The 20,295-nt window shown below is 43.9% G+C and overlaps 1 protein-coding gene across 1 annotated transcript in view; it reads right to left on the reverse strand.

The window, feature by feature from the left end:
* Positions 1–10,971: 10,971 nt before the first annotated feature.
* The window catches only part of LTK (leukocyte receptor tyrosine kinase), a 147,125-nt gene continuing 137,801 nt past the window's right edge, over positions 10,972–20,295 (reverse strand). Inside the window, exons 23-29 of the mRNA XM_066613728.1 lie at positions 19,750–19,879; positions 17,998–18,095; positions 15,832–15,924; positions 15,079–15,180; positions 14,028–14,162; positions 12,515–12,605; positions 10,972–11,745 (exon numbers count right to left, since the gene is read on the reverse strand). Coding sequence (XP_066469825.1) covers positions 10,972–11,745; positions 12,515–12,605; positions 14,028–14,162; positions 15,079–15,180; positions 15,832–15,924; positions 17,998–18,095; positions 19,750–19,879 — 1,423 coding nt within the window. The remainder of the gene's footprint in view (positions 11,746–12,514; positions 12,606–14,027; positions 14,163–15,078; positions 15,181–15,831; positions 15,925–17,997; positions 18,096–19,749; positions 19,880–20,295) is intronic.

A 20,295-nucleotide genomic window follows, 5' to 3' on the forward strand; every position in this document is an offset into this window, starting at 1 on the left:
GAATAGACTGTCCCAAGGTGTCTATGGAATTATTCCATAATGTTTAATAACCTTTCCTGAATTAATCTCTCAGTTGGAGGGAAACCTTTTAAACTCTTGTAAGTCCCTGAGGACATTGGATAATATTGGGTTGCTTGTAAAAGAGATGGAAATTCAGAACCAGCCTGTGCCAGTCTTCTGGGAACCCAAGCAAACTGGGGTCAGCTGTCAGACTTCCTGGACATTTGGACATTGGATCAAGACAACTGTTTACTGGTAACCCAAGTAATTCTGCCTTGCACTTTAGTGAACCAGAGTAAAAGCTTCGCTGCTTGGGGCTTACAGGAAGGAAAAGATCTCCTGTAAAAGAAGCTGTCTTTAAAAATAACAAAACAGGCTTCCTCTCTAAGCCTACTGCTCACACTATAGCCAGGGCTATCCATAACCCATACTTTTGTGTCATGAAGTTTGGAATTTGCTGTGGAATTTATAGACTTTGAACTCTCTCTCTCTTTTTTTAACAAAATGTCTAGTTCTGCTAATGCAGAAAAAAGTAAAAAATATGCGTATAGTCCTACTGAAGCTTCAGCAATGGAAGGGCAACTTTTGCACCATTGACAACTCCTTGCTCCCTTCCCCTTCCAGTCTACAACTTCTCACCTTCCTTTGCAGCTTTTCTTACTCCCATCTTTGCCAAGATATTGTGCAGCCTTCCAGCAAAAGTCAAATAGTTCAAGTAAATCTAGGCTGTAGTTTTGTCCACCAGTTATGTATGGATAACTTACACATTTTTCAACTGACCACCACACATAACTATAGGCAAGATTGTAGTCAAAGGAAATATAATTTGATTCTGTGCATAGAGGTGGTCTGCGTGGACGTAGACCCACTTCTACACATTCATCTTGGTTCATTCTACCGTCATACCCTAGGAAATAGGGTTAAAAAATGAGAGAGTCTGGTTCACATCAGGTTTTTATATTAGGATTTTGTTTACTGTAACCTTCTTTATGATTGCTAGTTTTTACCTGAGAACACAGGTAGAGAGAAAACACACTTCAGTGTTGGTGGTGGTTCAGCCGTGCCCTCTTGCCACTTGGCACACACTTCTGAATGCCAATGAGGTCTCATTTTAGCACCTTAGTTTAGTAAATGAAGCAAATATACTAACTAATAATAAAGTCAACCTCAGCGTTTTTGACACTCAGGGATTAGAATCTGATCTTGCTGCTTGCTGATGAGGTGTTTGTCCTTTGATTGCCTTCAAATCTGTCACTTGCAAGTGAGTGCATCAGCAGATTGCTGCAGGAATTGAGATAATAGTCCTCCTCCCCACACAGACAGATGCATTGGGGACTTGACCCATAGAAAGTGTCCAGCACCTAGTGTTTCAAGTATTAGAGATCCAGTCAGTATTTCAGATAAAATGTGGTATGCCTGGTGCAACTTTTCATCTAAGCCAGGGGTGCCCAAACACTGGCCTGGTGGCCACTTGCACCCCTCAGGGACCGCCAATCTGGTCCATGGGGAGATTCCAGTCTCCAATGAGCAGCTGCCCCACAAGAGACTTGCTGGAGCCCGTGCTGGTCCGATGTGACTGCACTCAGTAGGAGGGCCAACTGCTCGACCTCTCATGCAAGCTGCAGGCTCCCTCCACTGCTTGCTGTTTCATGTCTGTGAAGCAGCAGTGGCAGCAAAGGAAAGGCTGGCCTTGCTTTGCACAAGGCCTTTTATATGCTTTGAGCTATCATGAGACCTTCATTCATTCATATAAGTTCCATCTCTAATATATTCATTTATATAAATGTATGTAAATTTATTCAAATTTTACATGTAAATTAACTTTTTTTTCCTGGCCGCCCAACACACTGTCAGAGAGATGATGTGGCCCTCCTGTCAAAAAGTTTGGACACCCCTGAGAGCCTGTGGTTCGGGGACCACAGGTGGTCTGTGAGACCTTGAGGAGTGATATGTGAAGTCTTGGGGGGGGGGGGAGGAAAAAATATGAAATTATCAGGAAAAAATTGTGATCTAATTTTCTGCAATGATTTTCTACATTTTAGAGACTTAGGAGTACGCTTGGTTTTCTGTATTACTGTATCTAGCTGTTGGCACAGTGTAGACAGGTAGACCTGGGCTTCACATTGGGAAGCACAGTAGGCCAGGGACCCAAAGACTCTTCCTGCTGTTGCAACCCTCTCCCTGCCCTCTCAGGCAGGTTTCATCCCAACCTGCTCCGGTTGCCACCCTCCCCAGCTCTGTTTCACCCCTTCTCTCCCCTTTGGAAAGGGGCCCAAAAGAAACATACCCCCCGATAAAATTCCACTTGGAGACCCTGGTTGCATGGGGTCCATGCCTTTTCCAATTTTTGTCCCAGTGGTCCATGGGCTCCTAAAGGTTGGGATCCACTGATCTAAGCAGGTAGCCTGGTTTTGACTGTGAACAGGAAAATACTGTTTTAAAAAAATCTTTTCTCCCGCAAGATGAGAGGCTCACTATGGATTTTCTTTCCCACAGGAAATACACTTTTCTGTGTTCACCAGTCTAGCCATGCAGTTCCAGTGAGCATCACTGGCTACAATCTACAGCTCTGTGCATGCATGTGTTGAGTGTTTATGGGTGATGTGACAATGCTGCACACGTTTCATAATGAGCAATGGGGGAATGAGGGCCGTTGTGTAATATGTGAGCAGTTTGACTCCGTGTTCACATGTCATGCCATCTCTTGATTAGACAACTGGGAAATTGAACATAATTCCGGCCTACCATGTTCTCTAGCACTGCAGGTAATGAGGATCCCTAGTGAGACAGCATTATTTCCACTTGTGTAAACAAGAAGTATTGCCACTCAGACCCAACACAATAATCGTTTGGTTTTCAGATATTTTGCTCATAAAGTGAAAAAAACTCACCCATTTAAAGTAAAATAGTTTCTCCTTCCTTCTACCTCGGTTGATCAGCAAAAAAGGCTGATGGGCACTGGGAACAAAAGTGGCCTTCTGTTCTTTTGCCACTGATCTGGTGTCAGCTCTAGCAGGCATCATAACAAGCAGCTTTGCTCCCTGCCTGCTGCCACTTGATGCTGGCCAGAAGGGCCTGCTGAGATTGGGTAATGGGCCCATGACTCTTCCTAGGTTGAACGTGGGAGGTGACCATTCCTTGGTGCCAAACCTTAGCAGGTTGTAACATGCAGCGGAGTGAGGCTGCAGCTGCCATCCTATTCTGTGCTTGCTCTGAGCAAAGGTCATGAAACCTGCATGCGTTTCTGACCAATAAGTTAAAAATTTACTAAAATGCACAGTCGTTACGGAATTCAGAGAAAGATTTGAACCAAGACACAAACTTTTCCATTTTCCTAGTAATCCTTGTGCATGCCAGGCTTCTTCTAAAACAAGTAACTCTGAATTAAGTTTGTGATTAAGTATCCATGGGTCAGAGTGTAAGAAATCGGGGATTAGGTAGAAAAATCCATCTATCAGAAAGGATTTTTTGAGGGGTTGACAATTGGAAGCATGACTGAAAATAACACAGTGATTTGTAAGGGCTTCAGTAGTTTGAGCAAGTCCTTCTAGATTTTCAATGGAAAACTATTCATTTGTACAAGGCAGCTTGTGGATAGGGAGGGAGACTGTGGGACATGGCCATTTCATACTGTACTGGCATCTGTAGCAAACATGGTTTATTTTGCTTGTTTGAGAATAGTAGTTTCCAAAATGGTGTGTTGCCACTTTGTGCATGGTGCAAGGGATCTGAAGCAAGTGGCTGGGAGAGCTTTTTGTTCATCAGTTTTTTTTCTGATGTAAGCCCAAAGATTCAAGGTGGATTACACTTTATTAACAAAATTAAGAAATACAGCAATACAACAGTATTGTTACCTGGCTTTTAAAACACTGAAACTAGTTAAACAAACTTTTAAAAATTCCAATAGAACTCCACCCCACCTGTTCACTGAACCACAGGAGACATCCACTAAAACTAAGTGTCGGGAGAGTTAGGACAGACAAAAGAAAGTGTTTCTTTATTCAGCATGTGGTTGGTTTGTTGAACTCCTTGCCGCAGGATGTGGTGATAGCAGCTGGCCTGGATTTCTTTAAAAAGGGATTGGACAAGTTTCTGGAGGAAAAATCCATTACGGGTTACAAGCCATGATGTGTTTGTGTAACCTCCTTGTTTTAGAAATGGGCTATGTCAGTTGCAAGGGAGGGCACCAGGATGCAGATCTCTTGTTATCTGGTGTGCTCCCTGGGGCATTTGGTGGGCCACTGTGAGATACAGGAAGCTGGACTAGATGGGCCTATGGCCTGATTCAGTGGGGCTGTTCTTATGTTCTCACTCAACAGTATTTATTGGGGCTGTCATGCAACTTTTGAGAGATCTGACCTTAGGCACGCCTGCTTTCTCTCCTTCCTTCTCATTTAATTCCTGGGCCTGGGGGCCTCTCTTCATCCATCATTGCCTTTAGGAAGCCTCTCTTCACAAACCATGCATGGCTTGCAAAGTTCCAGTGGTGTTCCCATTCCTTCTTCTCTCAGTGCATCCTGGCCAGCCACTCTGTTCTGGGGCTCCCAGCTCTTGTCCACAGGACCTGAGAAGTAGTTGTTGCTCAGGTACCCCACTATTTCATCCCAGGTCTCCCTGGTTGTCTTGCCTATTTTCTTCCCTTCCCATCCCTAGTGCTCATGGCATCAGACTCTGACCTTCACCCCAGCTGGTTCTGCAGGAGCACTTATCATCAACTGAGAAAGAAAACCCTTTCCATCTGTTTCTGCAGCAAATGTGAATATTGTTCCTTGCAAATTGCTGTAGAAACACTTGGGAACTAGGGAAAGAACAAACCCGGAATTAGTGACCACTGTTTCCCTTCGTGATTATAAAAGAGATGTACGTTGTGTGAAGGGGAAAACAGGGCTGTAGTGCAGCACCTGGATCTGGAGAATAAGAACTCCTCTTCCAAGCTTGCTGTTCTCATTTTTCCCACCACTTAAAAATCCGCAAACCTGGAATTGCTCACCTCACAGGGTTGTTGTGAGGATCCTAAGTTGTTTTAAACCATTTGCTTAGACTCATGGAAGAAAAGTGCAATATAGAGAAATGGAAAGAATTTGTATCTTGTGCTGGACATAAAATTGTGGAAACCTCAATCAAGAGATGACAGGTATACACTGATGTGAAGTGATAAAAAAATCACTAAAGGCCTGATCACCTCCTTATGTTGAATTCCATTAATAGACTTCATTGTTGGGGAATCATGTTTTTAAATGGTTGAGTTGACTTTGGTGACAATTACTACAAATCAGGCAGAAAAACTTGTCTACAGGGGCTCTTGCTCTGAACACTACAGTGCAAACATACTGATTTTGACATCCTAACTGTATAGGTTGAGAACTTTAGTTCTTTGAGATGTGTGATAACCAATAAATTTTAACTAAAAACAGATCTCTATTTTTACTTTTAGAGAGTCTTGTGTCATCTTTTTCTGCAATAACATCTAAGCCTTCCAGATTTGCATTACACTCCCCTATTTTTGCCATACAACTGGCCTGTTTGTCATAGATCACAGCAGTGCCTTACAGTGCTTGCTCAGTGCTAGTTTTCCTAATCATTTCTCGACATCTAAAAGAATGCCGAGAATGAGCTGCAAATCAAGCAGATTTCAAAAGGGTACTGCTCAGCAGTACAGCTTGAAGAATGTTTTTGAAGTAATGCACCGTTTGGGGTTTCCCCTGGCCAGCACTGACTGAACTCAGTGTGAGGTTTCTATTTTGAAAAGAAAGGTGGGGAGTATAAATGTTACAATAACAATAAATAAATGAATACCTCAGTGGTAGAAGAAGAAAACACTTTCTCAAATGAAAATATCCAAGTGTAAGTGGATATTCTAAATCCAAGTGTAATTAGTGATCACTCTAAATAGGTAAAGTGCTTTGTTCATTAAGACAACTCTGGGAGATATTCTGCTGCTTAATGGAAAGGTTGATATCATCTCAGTTGCCTTTGGGCACCTGTCAGAGGCAAAAATGAAGTTCCTGAACTGTTTCAGTGGTCTTGTTTCCATTCACTTTAAGCTGTGGTGCTAAGGCTGGTTTCTGCTTATAGATTCCCCCCTCCCTCGCCACTGAAAGCAGATTCTGCTCATTGCATATACTCTTCTGTATATACTACTCATTGTATATACCACCTCAGTTCTGTCACAAATCTGTCATATTTCAATTCTGGTTTTATAAAACAGCTTGTGTGAAGCTGGCTATTTTGACAGCGCAGACTTGAGACATGCCTTCTGGCCTGATTTGGTGTTAAGGATCCAGGGGAGCAGAGCTCTGCTGGTCCCACCCCCTCCCACCCGGTTCCTCCCCCACCCTGAGGTTCTCACTGTCACCCGGAGTTCTTACCTAGCACTGGTCGGCGTCTGGCTGGGGCAGCACCACCACTGACTCAGTGCAAGGTGTTGTGAGCTTACCTAATGGCATGTTTGCATCACCCAGTACCGCTGGCACTGAATAGCTCAGGCTTGGGCTCTCAGGGCTCAATCCTATCCAGTTTTCCAGTGCCAGTGTAGCTGTGCCACTGGGGTGTGCACTGCATTCTATGGTGGGCAGGCAGTCACAGAGGCCTCCTCAAGGAATGGGAGCATCTGTTACCTTGGGGCTGCATTGTGGTTGCACCCATGCTGAAAAATTGGATAGGCTTGGGCCCTTAGTCCTTATGTGAAATGTGCAATGTATTTTTCATTGTATATGCTTCTTTCCCCACCTGTTACTTTTTTCTCCCCCCTTTTTTTTCTTTGTAAAAGATGCTGCTGTTAAACTTCATTTTATGTCAGACATGGATCATATATGTGTTCCAACATACGAATTGAAGTCCAGGGATCTAGTTGAAAATTAACTTCCTTTTCCTCATTCACCTCTCATTAAGTCTAGGAACAGTTAGAGAAGAATGACTAGCTGTGTTAGGATGTCTTTATTTCTGTGTTGCAAATATAGAAGTATACATTTATCTGATTTGAAATTGCATAGAAGCAGGCTTGTTAACCAGGCATTTACAATGACCCCAAGGGATGGGACAGCAAGCAGTGTTGCCAGTCTCAGAGGTAATCGCAGATCAAAAGCAAATCATGCAAGTATGAAAAGTGTGAAGAGGAGGACATTTCTTTTATCTTCATCACAGAAAGCTCTTGTCTGGGTTATCTCTGCCAAAACACTTTTAATGAGAAAATGAGGTTGACCCAGTCAAATTCATAAGGGGGAGGCTGAATAAGGTGATGAAGTGAATGGTGTCTGGATAAGGTAATTGTGAGAGAGCATGTTACAAAATGTATCAAGAAAAAAAGGGAGTTATTAGAGGGGAAACCCCCCAGAACTTAAACCACACTTTTTTTTTTTACTTGTAACTGTATTACAAAGCCTTCTCAATATGTATGTAGAAAGCTGCCTTATGGAGTCAAGCACATGGTCTGCACTGACTGCAGCAATTCTCCAGTTTCAGTCAAGGGTCTTTCCCAATTCTAGCAGAAGATACCAGGGCTCTTTTACATGTAGCAAAGCATGTCCCCCTCTAAAATGTACCTTACACATTAAGCTCTGTAAGCACAGCTATGAAAACTTAGCACCCTACCAGCCAGGGTCTGATTTTTTCCAAAACACCTGCAATAATGAGAGAGTTTGGAGAGAAGGTTTTAAATAAAGGTGCTTAGCTTAAAGGGGTGGGAGGAATTGTAAAGCCAGCCTCCTAGCATGTTCACTGCTTTCTCAATGTTGATGTCTCCACCTCCTCCCCTCAAGCAGCACATGACCCAGGTAATTTAATGACTTTGATGTATTACTTCAATAAGAGAGTAACTGGGGAGAGTAACCGGCCCACCTCACCCCAGCACTGTCTGTTCTAGTGGCCGTCTGCTGGTGTTCTTTTTGCATCTTTTTAGATTGTGAGCCCTTTTGGGACAGGGAGCCATTTAGTTATTTGATTTTTCTCTGTAAATCGCTTTGTGAACTTTTAGTTGAAAAGCGGTATATAAATACTGTTAATAATAAATAATAATACTTGCTCCAGTTCTCAGAAACAGAGGGAAAGGGCCCATTAATGTTGATGAATGTATAAGGTCATTAGATCTAGGAGGAAAACGATACACAAATGTACATATGTATATTACTTGTACTTTCTATGAAATTATAAGCTGTTAAAATCTGAAAAATCTCAACTGAATGCAACAATGAAGACCCCCCAGAGAGAGAATGAACTGATACAGCATGAAGAACACTCTGCTGTTTGCCATGTCTCCTAAAACTACGAGGTGACTGTCTTTTTCTTTTTTTTTAAAGCAAGCATGTTGGCTTTCAAAGTTGCTACAAAATCCCAACATGTTTGTTAATAAAGGCTTTTTCTGATGAATAAGCTATCAACCAATTATGTAAATTTTAGTTGTTCGCTGCAGGAATTTGCATACGTTTGTACACAAGTAATCAATCTGAAGCAAAAAAAGATAAAGTACTTCATTTTTAGATGACGCACAGCTGAGTCATATCAGGTATCAACTGACAGCCCAATCCTAATCTGTGCTGGCACAGCCAGGCCACATGGGCTGCATTGTATCCAGTGCAGATTAGGAAGAGGGTGGAGATTTACTTGGGGATAACCTTATGGAACTTCTTGGATCTCTGCCAGCCATTTAGCTGGTAGAAGTCAGAGTGGCCCGGTGCAACACTGAGAGGCCCAGGATGGGGTTAGGATATGGTGGAGGAGGCCTCAGCCAATCCTGCCCCCCTCAGGCCTTGATCAGCTCTGGTCCCCCCCACCTCCAAACCACCTTCCTGCCGCCCCTGTGCCACTTGGTGTTTTAGTGGTCTGTGCTAGCAGCTGGGGGCTCAGAATGCAGCATTGGTGAGACTGTGGTACTAACTCACCAGGTCTCAAGATTTGGCCTATGGCATGTTTGCAACACTTTCTGCTGGTGCAGGGACTTCTGCACCGGTGGAGCTCCGAGTTAAGATTGCTCAGTGAGTCATACTTTAGGGCAAATAGGGATGCCTTCTTTAAGATGACGCTTTCCACCTCTGGTCTTTATTAACAGCTTAATATATATTGATAAACATCCACTGTCCAATTCATTGGCACATCTTTTCTGTTTATCAAAAAATGTTAAACCAATTGAACTTTGTAGCACTAACTGCTATTGCTTCAGTTCTTAACTTCCAGTTCTTTAATGCAAGTAATCATTCTGTACCTGCTGCTATTGATTAAGATGAACATTAAAACAGGTTTGTGGCTGCAGGGGAACCTGGCACTAGAAGCTCCAGTTTTTCTTGCCTGCTATGACTTCAAGAACCATCTCTTCAGAAATCTGGTTCTTTACTCTTCTACACACAGATTTAATCTTCTGGCACGGAAGAAATGGAGCATGGCTACTTTATTGCCAGTCACAGCTGTATCTGAGTTGGGCCTGAGATGAACCTACCTTTGCCCTGAAAGGATCATGCCAGAATTCTTTAATTCAGTCGAGAGGTACAGCAATACCTCAACTTTCATCACTTTGTCTTTGAGCCGTTCTCAATTATAACCACCTTCCAAAATTCATCCATGTGCTTTCCTCTGTTGTCCAATTTCATCTAACCTTCCACAACATTTCTCAGTGTTGTGTCTCTTTTTCATTTATTTCTGCTTATTTAGGTTTTGCATGCATTAACTTGTGTTATATAGTTATTTATTTTTTCCCCCCAGCCAAAATATATTTGCAAACTAAATAAGGTTATGCTTTGACATTCACCCATTTTTGACATGCATCAAAAATGAATGTCCCTAACCAGACAAAAGTACAAGGTATTGCTGTAAAGGTGAATTTTCTCTCTCAAAGTAGGGGTGTCAGTGAACTTAAGCACCTACATATGCCTTAAAACATGTTATTGTAAAGGATATTCTGAGTAAAAATGCCTGCACGTGAAATGGTGAGAGGCTGAAGCATGCAAGACCATGAAGCAAATGACAGCTCCAAACTGTGTAGTGTTTCATTGAGGGGCAAAGTGGAATTCTTTCTTTTGTAATCACATGAAATGGCCCTGATGTGTTTTGTGTGAGCATGGTAGACTTTGCCAGAAACAATGCTTGAATTGTGAGCCACAACAAGAATTTAAAGGAACCTTTTCAGTTCCCATTTTTCCATAGTTCACCTTGCCCTATAGGGCAGCTAGTGTAGATGTGCTGTAACCCATACAAATACATGCTCCCCACCCCACTTCAATCAAGGCTCTCCTTAAACTTTCTTGTTGGCCTTGCATCAAGTAACAATTCTTGTCATGTTTCACCTTAGAAGATCTTTCCTGTTATACAAAAATTGAATCCTAAATTGTCACTTTACAAAAGTACTACTACTGCTGTATGAGTTACTAAAGTCAAATAGAGTTCCTTGAAAATAAAGTTCCTTAACAGAGAGTTCATTTCTCTATATACAATGAAGGGATTCCTGAAAACCACCAGGGTTGAGAACCAAGATCATCTGAGTTAGACTCTATGGTGCAAAGTAATTTTCAGTAATCAAAAAAGATAATTCTGCTTTTGCATTAAAAATTTCATTTTCTGAATTTTAAATGTTCTTGGTGAACACCTAGTATTTTCTGCTCACACCTTAACACTGGTTCGTTTTCACTGTGAATGCTCTGATCGCTCAATGTTGTTGGGTATAGGCAATGTATGGTTTTGCCATTTCTTACCTATTTAGTTGATGGTAGAAACCATCTTTCACCAGATGCAACCACTACTCTGGACTAGTAGCACCCCATTCATTGTGAACAGGACCGTCATCACAGCCTGTAACCGCAAGCACTGGTTTAGTAGGCCAATTTTATCATTTTGACGAGCGGGAGCATAGCCCTGGAGTCCAGTGCAAGACAGTGTTGACCCAGCTGCTTTTAGAACATGGTGAGAAGGAAGAGGACAAAAAATTTAATTGCTGTCTCAGCCCCGCTCCCAAAGTGAAATGCTGACCTGTTGGAGAAGTGCCCCTTGCTATACCGGTGTAACATTCAAGTCATCAGATAAGGAGAGACCAGAGTCTCGCTCCCTTGCAGTTTCCTCTGGTTTAGTGAAGAGCTTGCCTTCTCTGTGCAGGCTTGCACTCCTCAACACTGTGGCTGGTTCTGCTGCCAAAGTTGAAGGCTGGCCAGTATTAAAACAGAGATCATCATAAGCATAATTCACATTGCCACAGGGGAAATTCTGAAGCTTGACTAGTTCTATTCCACCAATATCAATATGAGGAGAATGGCTCTGGCTTGGGGAGGCCGGTGATGCCCGAGAACTAGGGGAAGAGCTGCAGTTCCCATCAAAGCCTGAATCCTCCCGCTCTTGAGTTATTTGAGGCATGGAGTTGAGACTGGGCTGGCAAATGCTCTCTAGGACCCAGGACCCGTAAGTTGGGTTCCAAAGGTTTTTGGTTTTATTCTTCAGCTTGTGCGCTGGTTGGCTACTGAATTCCAATTTCCGGTTCAGGATTGGCTGAGCCAAAGCCTCACCGCTGGAATCATTGAAGCAAGGCATGTTTGGTTCTCTGCTGGTCCAGTTAGCAAGATTTTCTACCAGCAGCTCCTGTGGACACTGTTCAGATTTATGCCCTGAATTATGGTCTTCTGTTGTTCTGGGGCTCAGGTGAGGTGCAAGGGAAGGATTCCCTAGCAAAGGAACCATCCCGCTGGAACTATTTGGATGCAACATAGCACTTCCTTCATCCTCTGGTGTTGGGCTGCATTCAATGGGTAGTTCTGTGTTGATCACGTCAGGGTCCTGAAATACAAGCAAGCATGTTAGACCTTCCAGCTACTACAATAAGAACATAAGAAGAGCCCCACTGGATCAGACCAAAGGCCCATCTAGTCCAGGTTCCTGTATCCCATGGCCCACCAGATGCCTCGGGGAGCACAAAAGACAACAAGAGATCTGCGTCCTGGTGCCCTCCCTTGCATCTGGCATTCTGAGGTAGCCTATTTCTAAAATCAAGAGACTGAATATACCCATCAGAGTTTGTGACCTGTGATGGACTTTTCCTCCAGAAATTTGTCCAATCCTCCTTAGAAGGCACCGGGGCCAAACGCCATCATATCCTGTGGCAAGGAGTTCCACAGACTAATTACATGCTGGGTAAAGAAATATTTTCTCTTTCTGTCCTAACTCTCCCAACATTCAGTTTTAGTGGATGTCCCCTGAGAGGGAAAAGAACATCCCTCTATCCACTCTATATATCCCCTGCATAATTTTATGCAGACAAGAGACACTCATGCATTTTAACCCCTTCTCCGCTTGCTGTTTCTTGGTGGGGGGAAGTTGAGAGAACTAGTTCTTCCCTTCTGGCTGCAGCCAGTTGTGCCACCCCCCCACTTTAGAGAAGCACCAAACCTTTGTAAACAGCTTCTCAGAGGCACAAAGGTGGGGACCAAAAAGGCCCAATAGGCCTTCAGAATGCTCTTGAATGCATGCCGTGGACCCTGGCTTAACATATCGCTCTCTCCACCCCACCAGTTTTGGGGCTGCTGCATTTTACAAGGCAGACCCTTACCTGTGTGCAGTACTTGATTCTTTCCAGAATGGTGGAGAAGTTGGGTCGGTACTCTGGACTGTGCTGCCAACACTGTGTCATGATTCGGTAACTTGGAAAAGAAAGTCAAGAAACATTCAACATCAGAATGGCTTTTAAAAAAAAAAAAAACAAAGCTCCTTGTATTGCTATTTTCTTGTTCTCTCAGCGGTTTGGTTCTGAGCCTCAGTAAATGTTTTGAGTATAAGTGTTTAGATCAGGAAGTGTCAGGAAAAGCAGTGATTCTGGTCACTGTTTTTAAGCAGGTATGTAAAGTCTCTCTGTTTAACTTTGTGCAGAGTGCAAAATTAAGATGCTCTTTTATGATGGGGAAAGAGGTGCAAGAAACTTTCATATCACCTATACCAAGGCTGTCAAACTCGTTTCATAAAGCAGGCTGAATAGCATTCGTGATGCCTACTGAGGGTCAGAGGTGATGTCATTAGGCAGGAATTGATGTCACTAAACAGGTCGTGACCAGGAATAAGCACTTTTTTCTCACTTAGGAACTTATTTGTTGCAAATAACAGAAGAGCAAATATGCAAATCTTAATTATATTTCAAGATATAAGAGAGCCCAATTATCATGTGGGTTGCCCTTTCAGCAGTGCCACCTCAACACTGCTCACCAGCTGAGAGCTTGAGGGTCAGATAAAAAACTTCAGTGGGCTGCATCCAGCCCCTAGGCCTCATGTTTGACACGCCTGACCTATACCATCAGTTCCCAAACTATGGGTCTGGGATCCAGTAGGGGGTCATTACTAATTTTTGGTGGTTCATGAAATTGACAGGGCAGATTATGCTATGTGCCAATGGCATAGCTAGAGGGGGTGCAAAGCACTAAGTTTTACAGGGACCCCCACCATGGCATACAAGCAGCCCCTCCCTTTGGAGCCTGCAGCTATTCTGGGTGGTGGGAGCAAAACAGCTGAATACCTCCGTTTTGCTCTCACTGTCGGGAAGGGCTCCGAAGGGGGGGGTGCTTGCATGCCACAGTGAGGCTCCCTGTAAAATTTAGCGCTTTGCACCCCTTCTAGCTATGCCAGTGCTATGTGCATCAAAGATTAAACAAGCTGAAACTTGGGGGGCACTGCTGACCCATCACCATTATAGCCACACCCCTCAGCATTTATAAATCAGGCAGCAGCCTCTAGGGCCTCTAAAATGTTTGAGAACGGCTGACTTGTACCATAAGAGAGTCTTCCGCTTTCTCCTCTCCCACTTCTTGGAATTCTCTTACGAAAGCATAAACCTGTCTTTTCTATTCTTGACAAAAGGATGCAGTTGAATGTGCTTTGCACTTTCTATACATAGCAGGCAGAATCAGTTGCCTGGGTTTTATTATATCATCGGTACACAATCCTGCTCCATTTGAAACATGAATATAAACAATTTACATTTCTCATTGATGCAGCGGTCACTCACACCAAACACCTTCTGGCCTTGAGACCTGGTGTTTTTCCTTTTGTTGCTTTAAGAAGGAAAATATACTTACACAGGCCCTGGGCAGTTCTTTGGTGGATCCATTCGGCCCCCACTGGTGACAAACTCTAGCACTTCCTGGTTGGTTTTGCAAGGGTAAGGCATGTAGCCCAAGGAGAAGATCTCCCAAAGCAGGACTCCAAAGGACCTAGCAGAAACCAATGAACACAAGCCATTATCCTCTTAAATCTGTTCCTTAACAGTTTTATTTCAGTACAGAAATCTGGTTCACTCTAGACAGAAATATTTACAAGGCTCTTGACTTTGTCTCATTTTATAGATGTGAGTGATAACTCTCATATAAATGTCCTTGTCTTAAGTATGACAGACACCCAATATCACCAAATGCTTATGTTGCATATGCTCTGAAATGTTTTATTCTTGTGGGGGAAGTCAGAAACATACTCAGGGTACCACTGAAAGCAGATGATATGAGGTTGGACAGTGCCCACCCTAAATGTCTCAGTCCTCAGATCAATAGCTGCAAACAAAGTGCTGCTAGGAAAGGACTCCTCTAAAACTCTAAGCTAGAGTTCACTGAAAGGCAGGCAGTTATATACTGTTTCCACAGCAACAACTTGGCACTTCCAAATAAGGCTGGCGTCACTTTGCATTTAGTGGCTGAGTTTTAAAATACACAACTAAGGGCAATGGAGACAACATGTGTAGTTGCTGCAATTGCAGTTACACCACAATCAGTAGCTACCTTTCTTTTCCCCGGAGAGCCAAGCTGCACTCATGCTGTATTGTAGACTGAAAAGCCAAATTTGTCTTGCATCTACCAACCTGCACAATTCTGAGCCATGAATCACACAAGCCAGCACTGTGTTGTGGCTGGTTTTAATGCAAACACATAAAAAGCAGCTTGGTTTTTGAAAGATGCTTGCTCTTGCCAAGCAAAACTGGAGATTCTGACCACATCACCCCACACTCATTCGGGGGCTGTTTCCTGTTAGCAGCAATAATGACACCAAACTGCTCCTTGCAGTGATCTGAGTTGCTTAACCTGGGTTTAAGCTTTCTTTTCCATGCTGGATTCACAGCAGCAACCTAACCACGCTTACCAGGTGTCAGTCTTAGAGGTGAAGATGCCTTCCAAGAAAGCCTCTGGGGGCATCCACTTCACCGGCAGCATGGCTCGCCCTCCTTTGCGGTAATAGCTGGCCCTGGCACAGCCAAGGAAAGAGAACTGTGAAGGCTTCAAGCAAGGCAGGCCCACTCCCCCCCACCTCCCAGCATTTCCCCCTGGAAGGCAGGCACATAAACAGCTTTCAGTGCCTGTTCACAAAAGCAGGAACATGTCCATTTCTTTCATCGACATAGACAAAGAACCTAATCCTATCCAATTTTCCACTGCCGATGCAGCTGCAATGCAGCCCTCAGCCCAGGGAAAAAAATGTTCCCTTACCTTGAGGAGGCCTTTTTGACTGTCCCACTCCCCACTATAGGATGCCTCATTGGCACAGCTGCAACAGTTCTGAAAAGTTGGACAGGATTTGGCCCAAAGCCAAGTTCTGGTTTGGGCATGCCACTCTCCCAGTCTACTATGCTCTCCTTTCCACTATGGATCACACTGGGGGTGCCTGCATGACCAAGCGACGGTGGAAGGGTTCTGTCAGCAGCCCTGCCACTAGGTAGGCAGGAGGTGTAGGGAAAACCAAGGGGGTGGGAACAAGAAAACTAAACTAGGTTGCACTTGCAGCTAAATGTTTTCAGACATGCCTAAATTCTCAGCACCTGCACAGATGGGCTGAATTTAATTAACCTCGGCCACCTCCAAAGGCAAAGCTGCTTTTATGTAGATACCAGATATTCACCTGTAGATATCTCGGGCCATGCCAAAGTCACCAATTTTGGCTACTCGCCCAGGCCCGGTGCATGTCAGAAGGCAGTTTCTTGCAGCTATATCCCTATAAAAGAAAATATATGCACAGACAGAAGGTGGAAGCCATTAATCTGGAGTCTTGACTTGGGACCACAGACATGTAATTGACAGTATGCAGTACTTAATCCTTTGAGCATTACATCAACTCTTATTCCTGAACTCCCCCAACTGTACTTTTAACAATTATTAACATGTTCTTATTCAAATACCATTTATGGTTAAAAGAGACATGATGCTGTGACTTTGTCGCCTGGAAACACTGTCGGAGAGCACAAGAGTAGCGCTCTTAGTTTAGAATGCTGGCCCTTCCCAGAACAGCCCAGCCCCGCCCCGCCCCAACATGTCCCTTGTTTGGTGTCCTTCCCAGCCTGGTGCTGATCGGGCAAGAAATACTCTTGGACTTTGCCCCACCCACATGTGCCTGGTATGCATATTGCAGCGGCATAGGACTGAACAACAGGAAAGGGGCTCCCGTGCTGCTGTGGGTACCTGTGAAGGAATAATTGAAAATAAGCTGAAAGAGGGTTTAAGGAAATCTTGAATGGTCACCTGTATGGTCACTTCACCTGGAGGGGCTGGTGAGTGAAACATAGTAAGCAACTACTGTACTGGTTTGCTGTTGACCTGGCATCGTGAATGAGGTGGCTAAGCTGCAAAGCAGGAGGCCCCCAGTTTGAATCTCACCTCTGCCACAGATTCACACTAGGTAGCATCAGACAAGTCACTCCCTCTCAGTTCCACCTCCCCAGCTGCAGTATGGAGACAGTAATACTTACCTTGCATGTAGAACTGGAATCCAAGAAAATGCTTAGGAATAACTAGCAGATATACCCTACTTATATACCCTAGCAGTTAATCTTTTGGCTATTTCACCAGGGGAGCCTGTTAAAATAAGACCAAGCCATGCAAAAACTGAAATGGTAGAGACAGAGGTGTAGCTAGAGGGGGTGCAAAGTTCTAAGTTTCGCAGGGAGCCTCACTGCGGCGTGCTAGTGGCCCCTTCCCTCCCATCCCCTTTGGAGTCATTCTGGGCCACAAAAGCAAAATGCATACACTCCACTTGCATGCCATGGTGAAGCTCCCTGCAAAACTCAGTGCTTTGCACTCCCTCTAGCTATGCCACAGGGTAGAGACACTTATTAAAAGCTAAAGTACAACTGTGAGAAACAGCCATCACAAACATTTTTTTGCCTGATCAGGCTTACTTCCAGCTCTGTCAAACACTTTCAAATGCAAACATTTTGCCTTGTTTGAATCAAGCAGCTCAATCCTCTGCATGCTTACACAAAAGCAAGTCTCACTGTGCTCAGGAAAAGTGTGCATAGAATTGCAGCCAACATCAGTTTGCCTTGAGAGCTTGGAGTATGTATTTGCAAACATACACAGTGTATAGGAATGCTGAAAATGAAAAAAAAAACACAACAAAAAACTAAAGCAAGCTTCTATGGTCACACAACACTACCATCTAGTGGGCAAGATGAAGAATCTCAGATCTGTAATTCATGCAGGTATCCAAGAAGAATGGCAAGGTGTTGAAACATAGGAAGTTGCATCACACTGAGACAAATCATTGGTTCACCTTGCCTAGAATTGTCTAATCCAACTGCCAGGGGCTCTACAAGGTCTATGGCAGATGTCATTCCCAGTAACTATTATGTGATCACTGTTAACTACTAATACTGTGATTAACTACTATTAATTACTACTACTATTGCTATTAAATATTATTTAACTGAAGATGATGGAGCCGGAAACTGGGACCAAATTTTTCGAAAGTATAACAAGGACTGGAGATCAGTGGAAGTTTTATCACCTATCTTTTCCAAGTGTCTCTTTGAAAATGTAACACACAGCATCACAAAGATTTCACTGCCTTTCTTACTGCTAGTAGAAGAAGAGCCACTGGCTTCTTAATAGAAATGAAAACCAGGTACCCTGCCTCTTTCTCCAGACATCTTTCATCAGCGGTTCTTTAAGGTAGTACAATTCCAATTCAAATCTGCTTGGCAAATGTATGCTTATATACTGAAGCACACATGCACGACTCCCTGAAAAGCAAATAGAGGATTGCAGCACTTTACTAAGAAACTTCTCTTACCTGTGGATGAAGTGGTTCTCCTCAAGATACTTGCAACCACAAGCAATGTCCCTGGCTATGTTGAGGAGGTCCTGCATTGTCAAAGTGGATGGCTGAGTCTGCATGGAAATAACAAGGAGAAAGGGGGGGAAAAAGAGATCAATATAAAAGGGAAGTTGGTTGCTTGGTAGGTAGGTAGGAAGGTAGGTAGAAAGAAACTGAATAGGCAAACTGGGGAGCTGCCTGAAGCACATGTTTATCAGACACAGCAAATTTGAACTCCACTGTGTACTCATCCTACACCCTTTGCCTGGATGTGAACTGATGTCTTTTAGAGCATGATCCACTGCCAGCCGTGATCTATCAATATTCCATAAGGACTAAGGCATGGTTAGAAAGCAGGTCAGGTGACAGATCACTGCCTAACTCTGTCTAACTTACCATACGGGTGGTACAGTAAGGACGATTCACCTGCAATTTGTATACAGCTTCTTCTGGAATTCCATAGACTGGCACTGAATTCAGGTGTCCTCAGTTCACCTGCTTTTTGCTTGTTACGTATGTGTTGTACAGATGCATAGAACTATGAATTGAGACAATCTGACCTGATCTTAACAATGCACACAATTGTTTTAATACAAGAATGTGCCATGAGGGAGTTGAGGTGGATTCCCATGGTGGAATGGGGGGGAAATCCTAAATTATCACAAATATCACACAGAATATCAACTTGCCACAAGGCAAGTGTGTTGTTGACACCGGCTTTTTGTCTGCCAAAGGTGGTACTGATGGCATAGCTGGAGGGGGGCGGAGCACTCACCCTGGCAGGAGGGTGAGCGAGCAGCCCTTCGGAGCCATTCCCGGCGGGGGGGGCAAAACGGAGCCATATGAAGGAAGGGGAAGCTTGCCCACCCCCCTGCCAGGCTGAGTGCTTCGTCCCCCTCCAGCTACGCCACCGGGTGGTACAATTCAACACAGAAACTGCAACTAGGGCTTGGCAAGATAACCCAGTTCTAAGCAAGGCAACAATGAACATCCACTAAACCTGGGACAGATTTTAAGTTGATGATGAGGAAGTGCCCTAACTTGGAGTGTTCTGGAGTACAGTCTGCACTTACGTGTAATGCAAGTGGCCCTATATCATTATCATCAACCTGATCTGCAATGTGTGGAGATCTCTATACTGCCTTGCATTTTGGGGGCCTGCGTTCCCTTTTTAAAAATGTATTCTGGGGCTATGACCTTCAAGTCAATGGGGTACACTGTGGGCAATTCTGTTACAGCTTTAGTTTAAACTGAGCAGTTCTAGTCTAGTTTCAGCTACGTAGCATGGGTTGCTTACTGCAGATGCCACAATGCACCATGTAAGCTGTTCCTCCCACTTGCTCCTGGAGCCACTTCAGGCAGCAACAGAACACATGCATTGCCATCACTGCCTGAAATGGCTCTGATAGAGAGTGGGAGGGGCCACTTACATGGTGTGTTGCAGCACCTGAAATACTTGCTGCACCCCCCTTTAGCTACGCCACTGGTTGGAGGGAGTTTTCAGGTTAAAATACTGATTTACCAATGGAGCTTATTCTTCTTTGCTATAATTCTCTCTTCGCTTTCTGACAGAAAAGAAGTCAATCATGTCCATAGTGAAGACCTATCTTTTAATGATCTCTTGGGGCATGGAAAGGTACTTATTTGGATGGCTGGAGCTGGGCATTGGCAATAGGCTCTCTTTCAAGAAAATATCAAATCACAGAGAGGAAAGAAGGGCTGGCTTACCACCCGTGGCCGATTCTGCCGAAGGAAGCTCTTCATATCTCCACCGGTCATAAGTTCCAACAGGATGAAGCGAGGCAAGGTCTGGAGGCTCACCCCAACGCACTGCACGATATTCTGGTGATTGAACTTGCTGTAAATTAACCACCACATAGCAGAGAGAAAGAACTGGGTATCAATTTTATCCATTGGTCAGAATCCTTGATTGAATTTCTTCCTAAGCTCTGGTGAGCCAAGAGCTTAGGATCATCCTTGAATCTCTATGCAGCCTAGAGATTTAAGACTCAAGAGTTGCTTCTTTAAAGTCCAGGGCAGCAGTACATCTCACTGAAAGTCAGAGGAAGGGGTATAGAAAAATGTGCCAAGCACTCATTATCACTTCTCAGAATGTTCTGCTGGCAAGTTCTAAAATCACAGGCCTTGCTAACTCTTAGCCAACTCTCTTTGTGCGTGTTTGTTGGGGGGAATGCTAAGTGGGAGCTGGATAGGCCCCAGAGCTACTGGTTGCTGACCAAAAGCATTAAAGAAAGAAAAATGACCTCTAAAGAA

Source organism: Tiliqua scincoides, chromosome 1 (genome assembly GCF_035046505.1).
Source record: "Tiliqua scincoides isolate rTilSci1 chromosome 1, rTilSci1.hap2, whole genome shotgun sequence".
NCBI lineage: Eukaryota > Metazoa > Chordata > Lepidosauria > Squamata > Scincidae > Tiliqua > Tiliqua scincoides.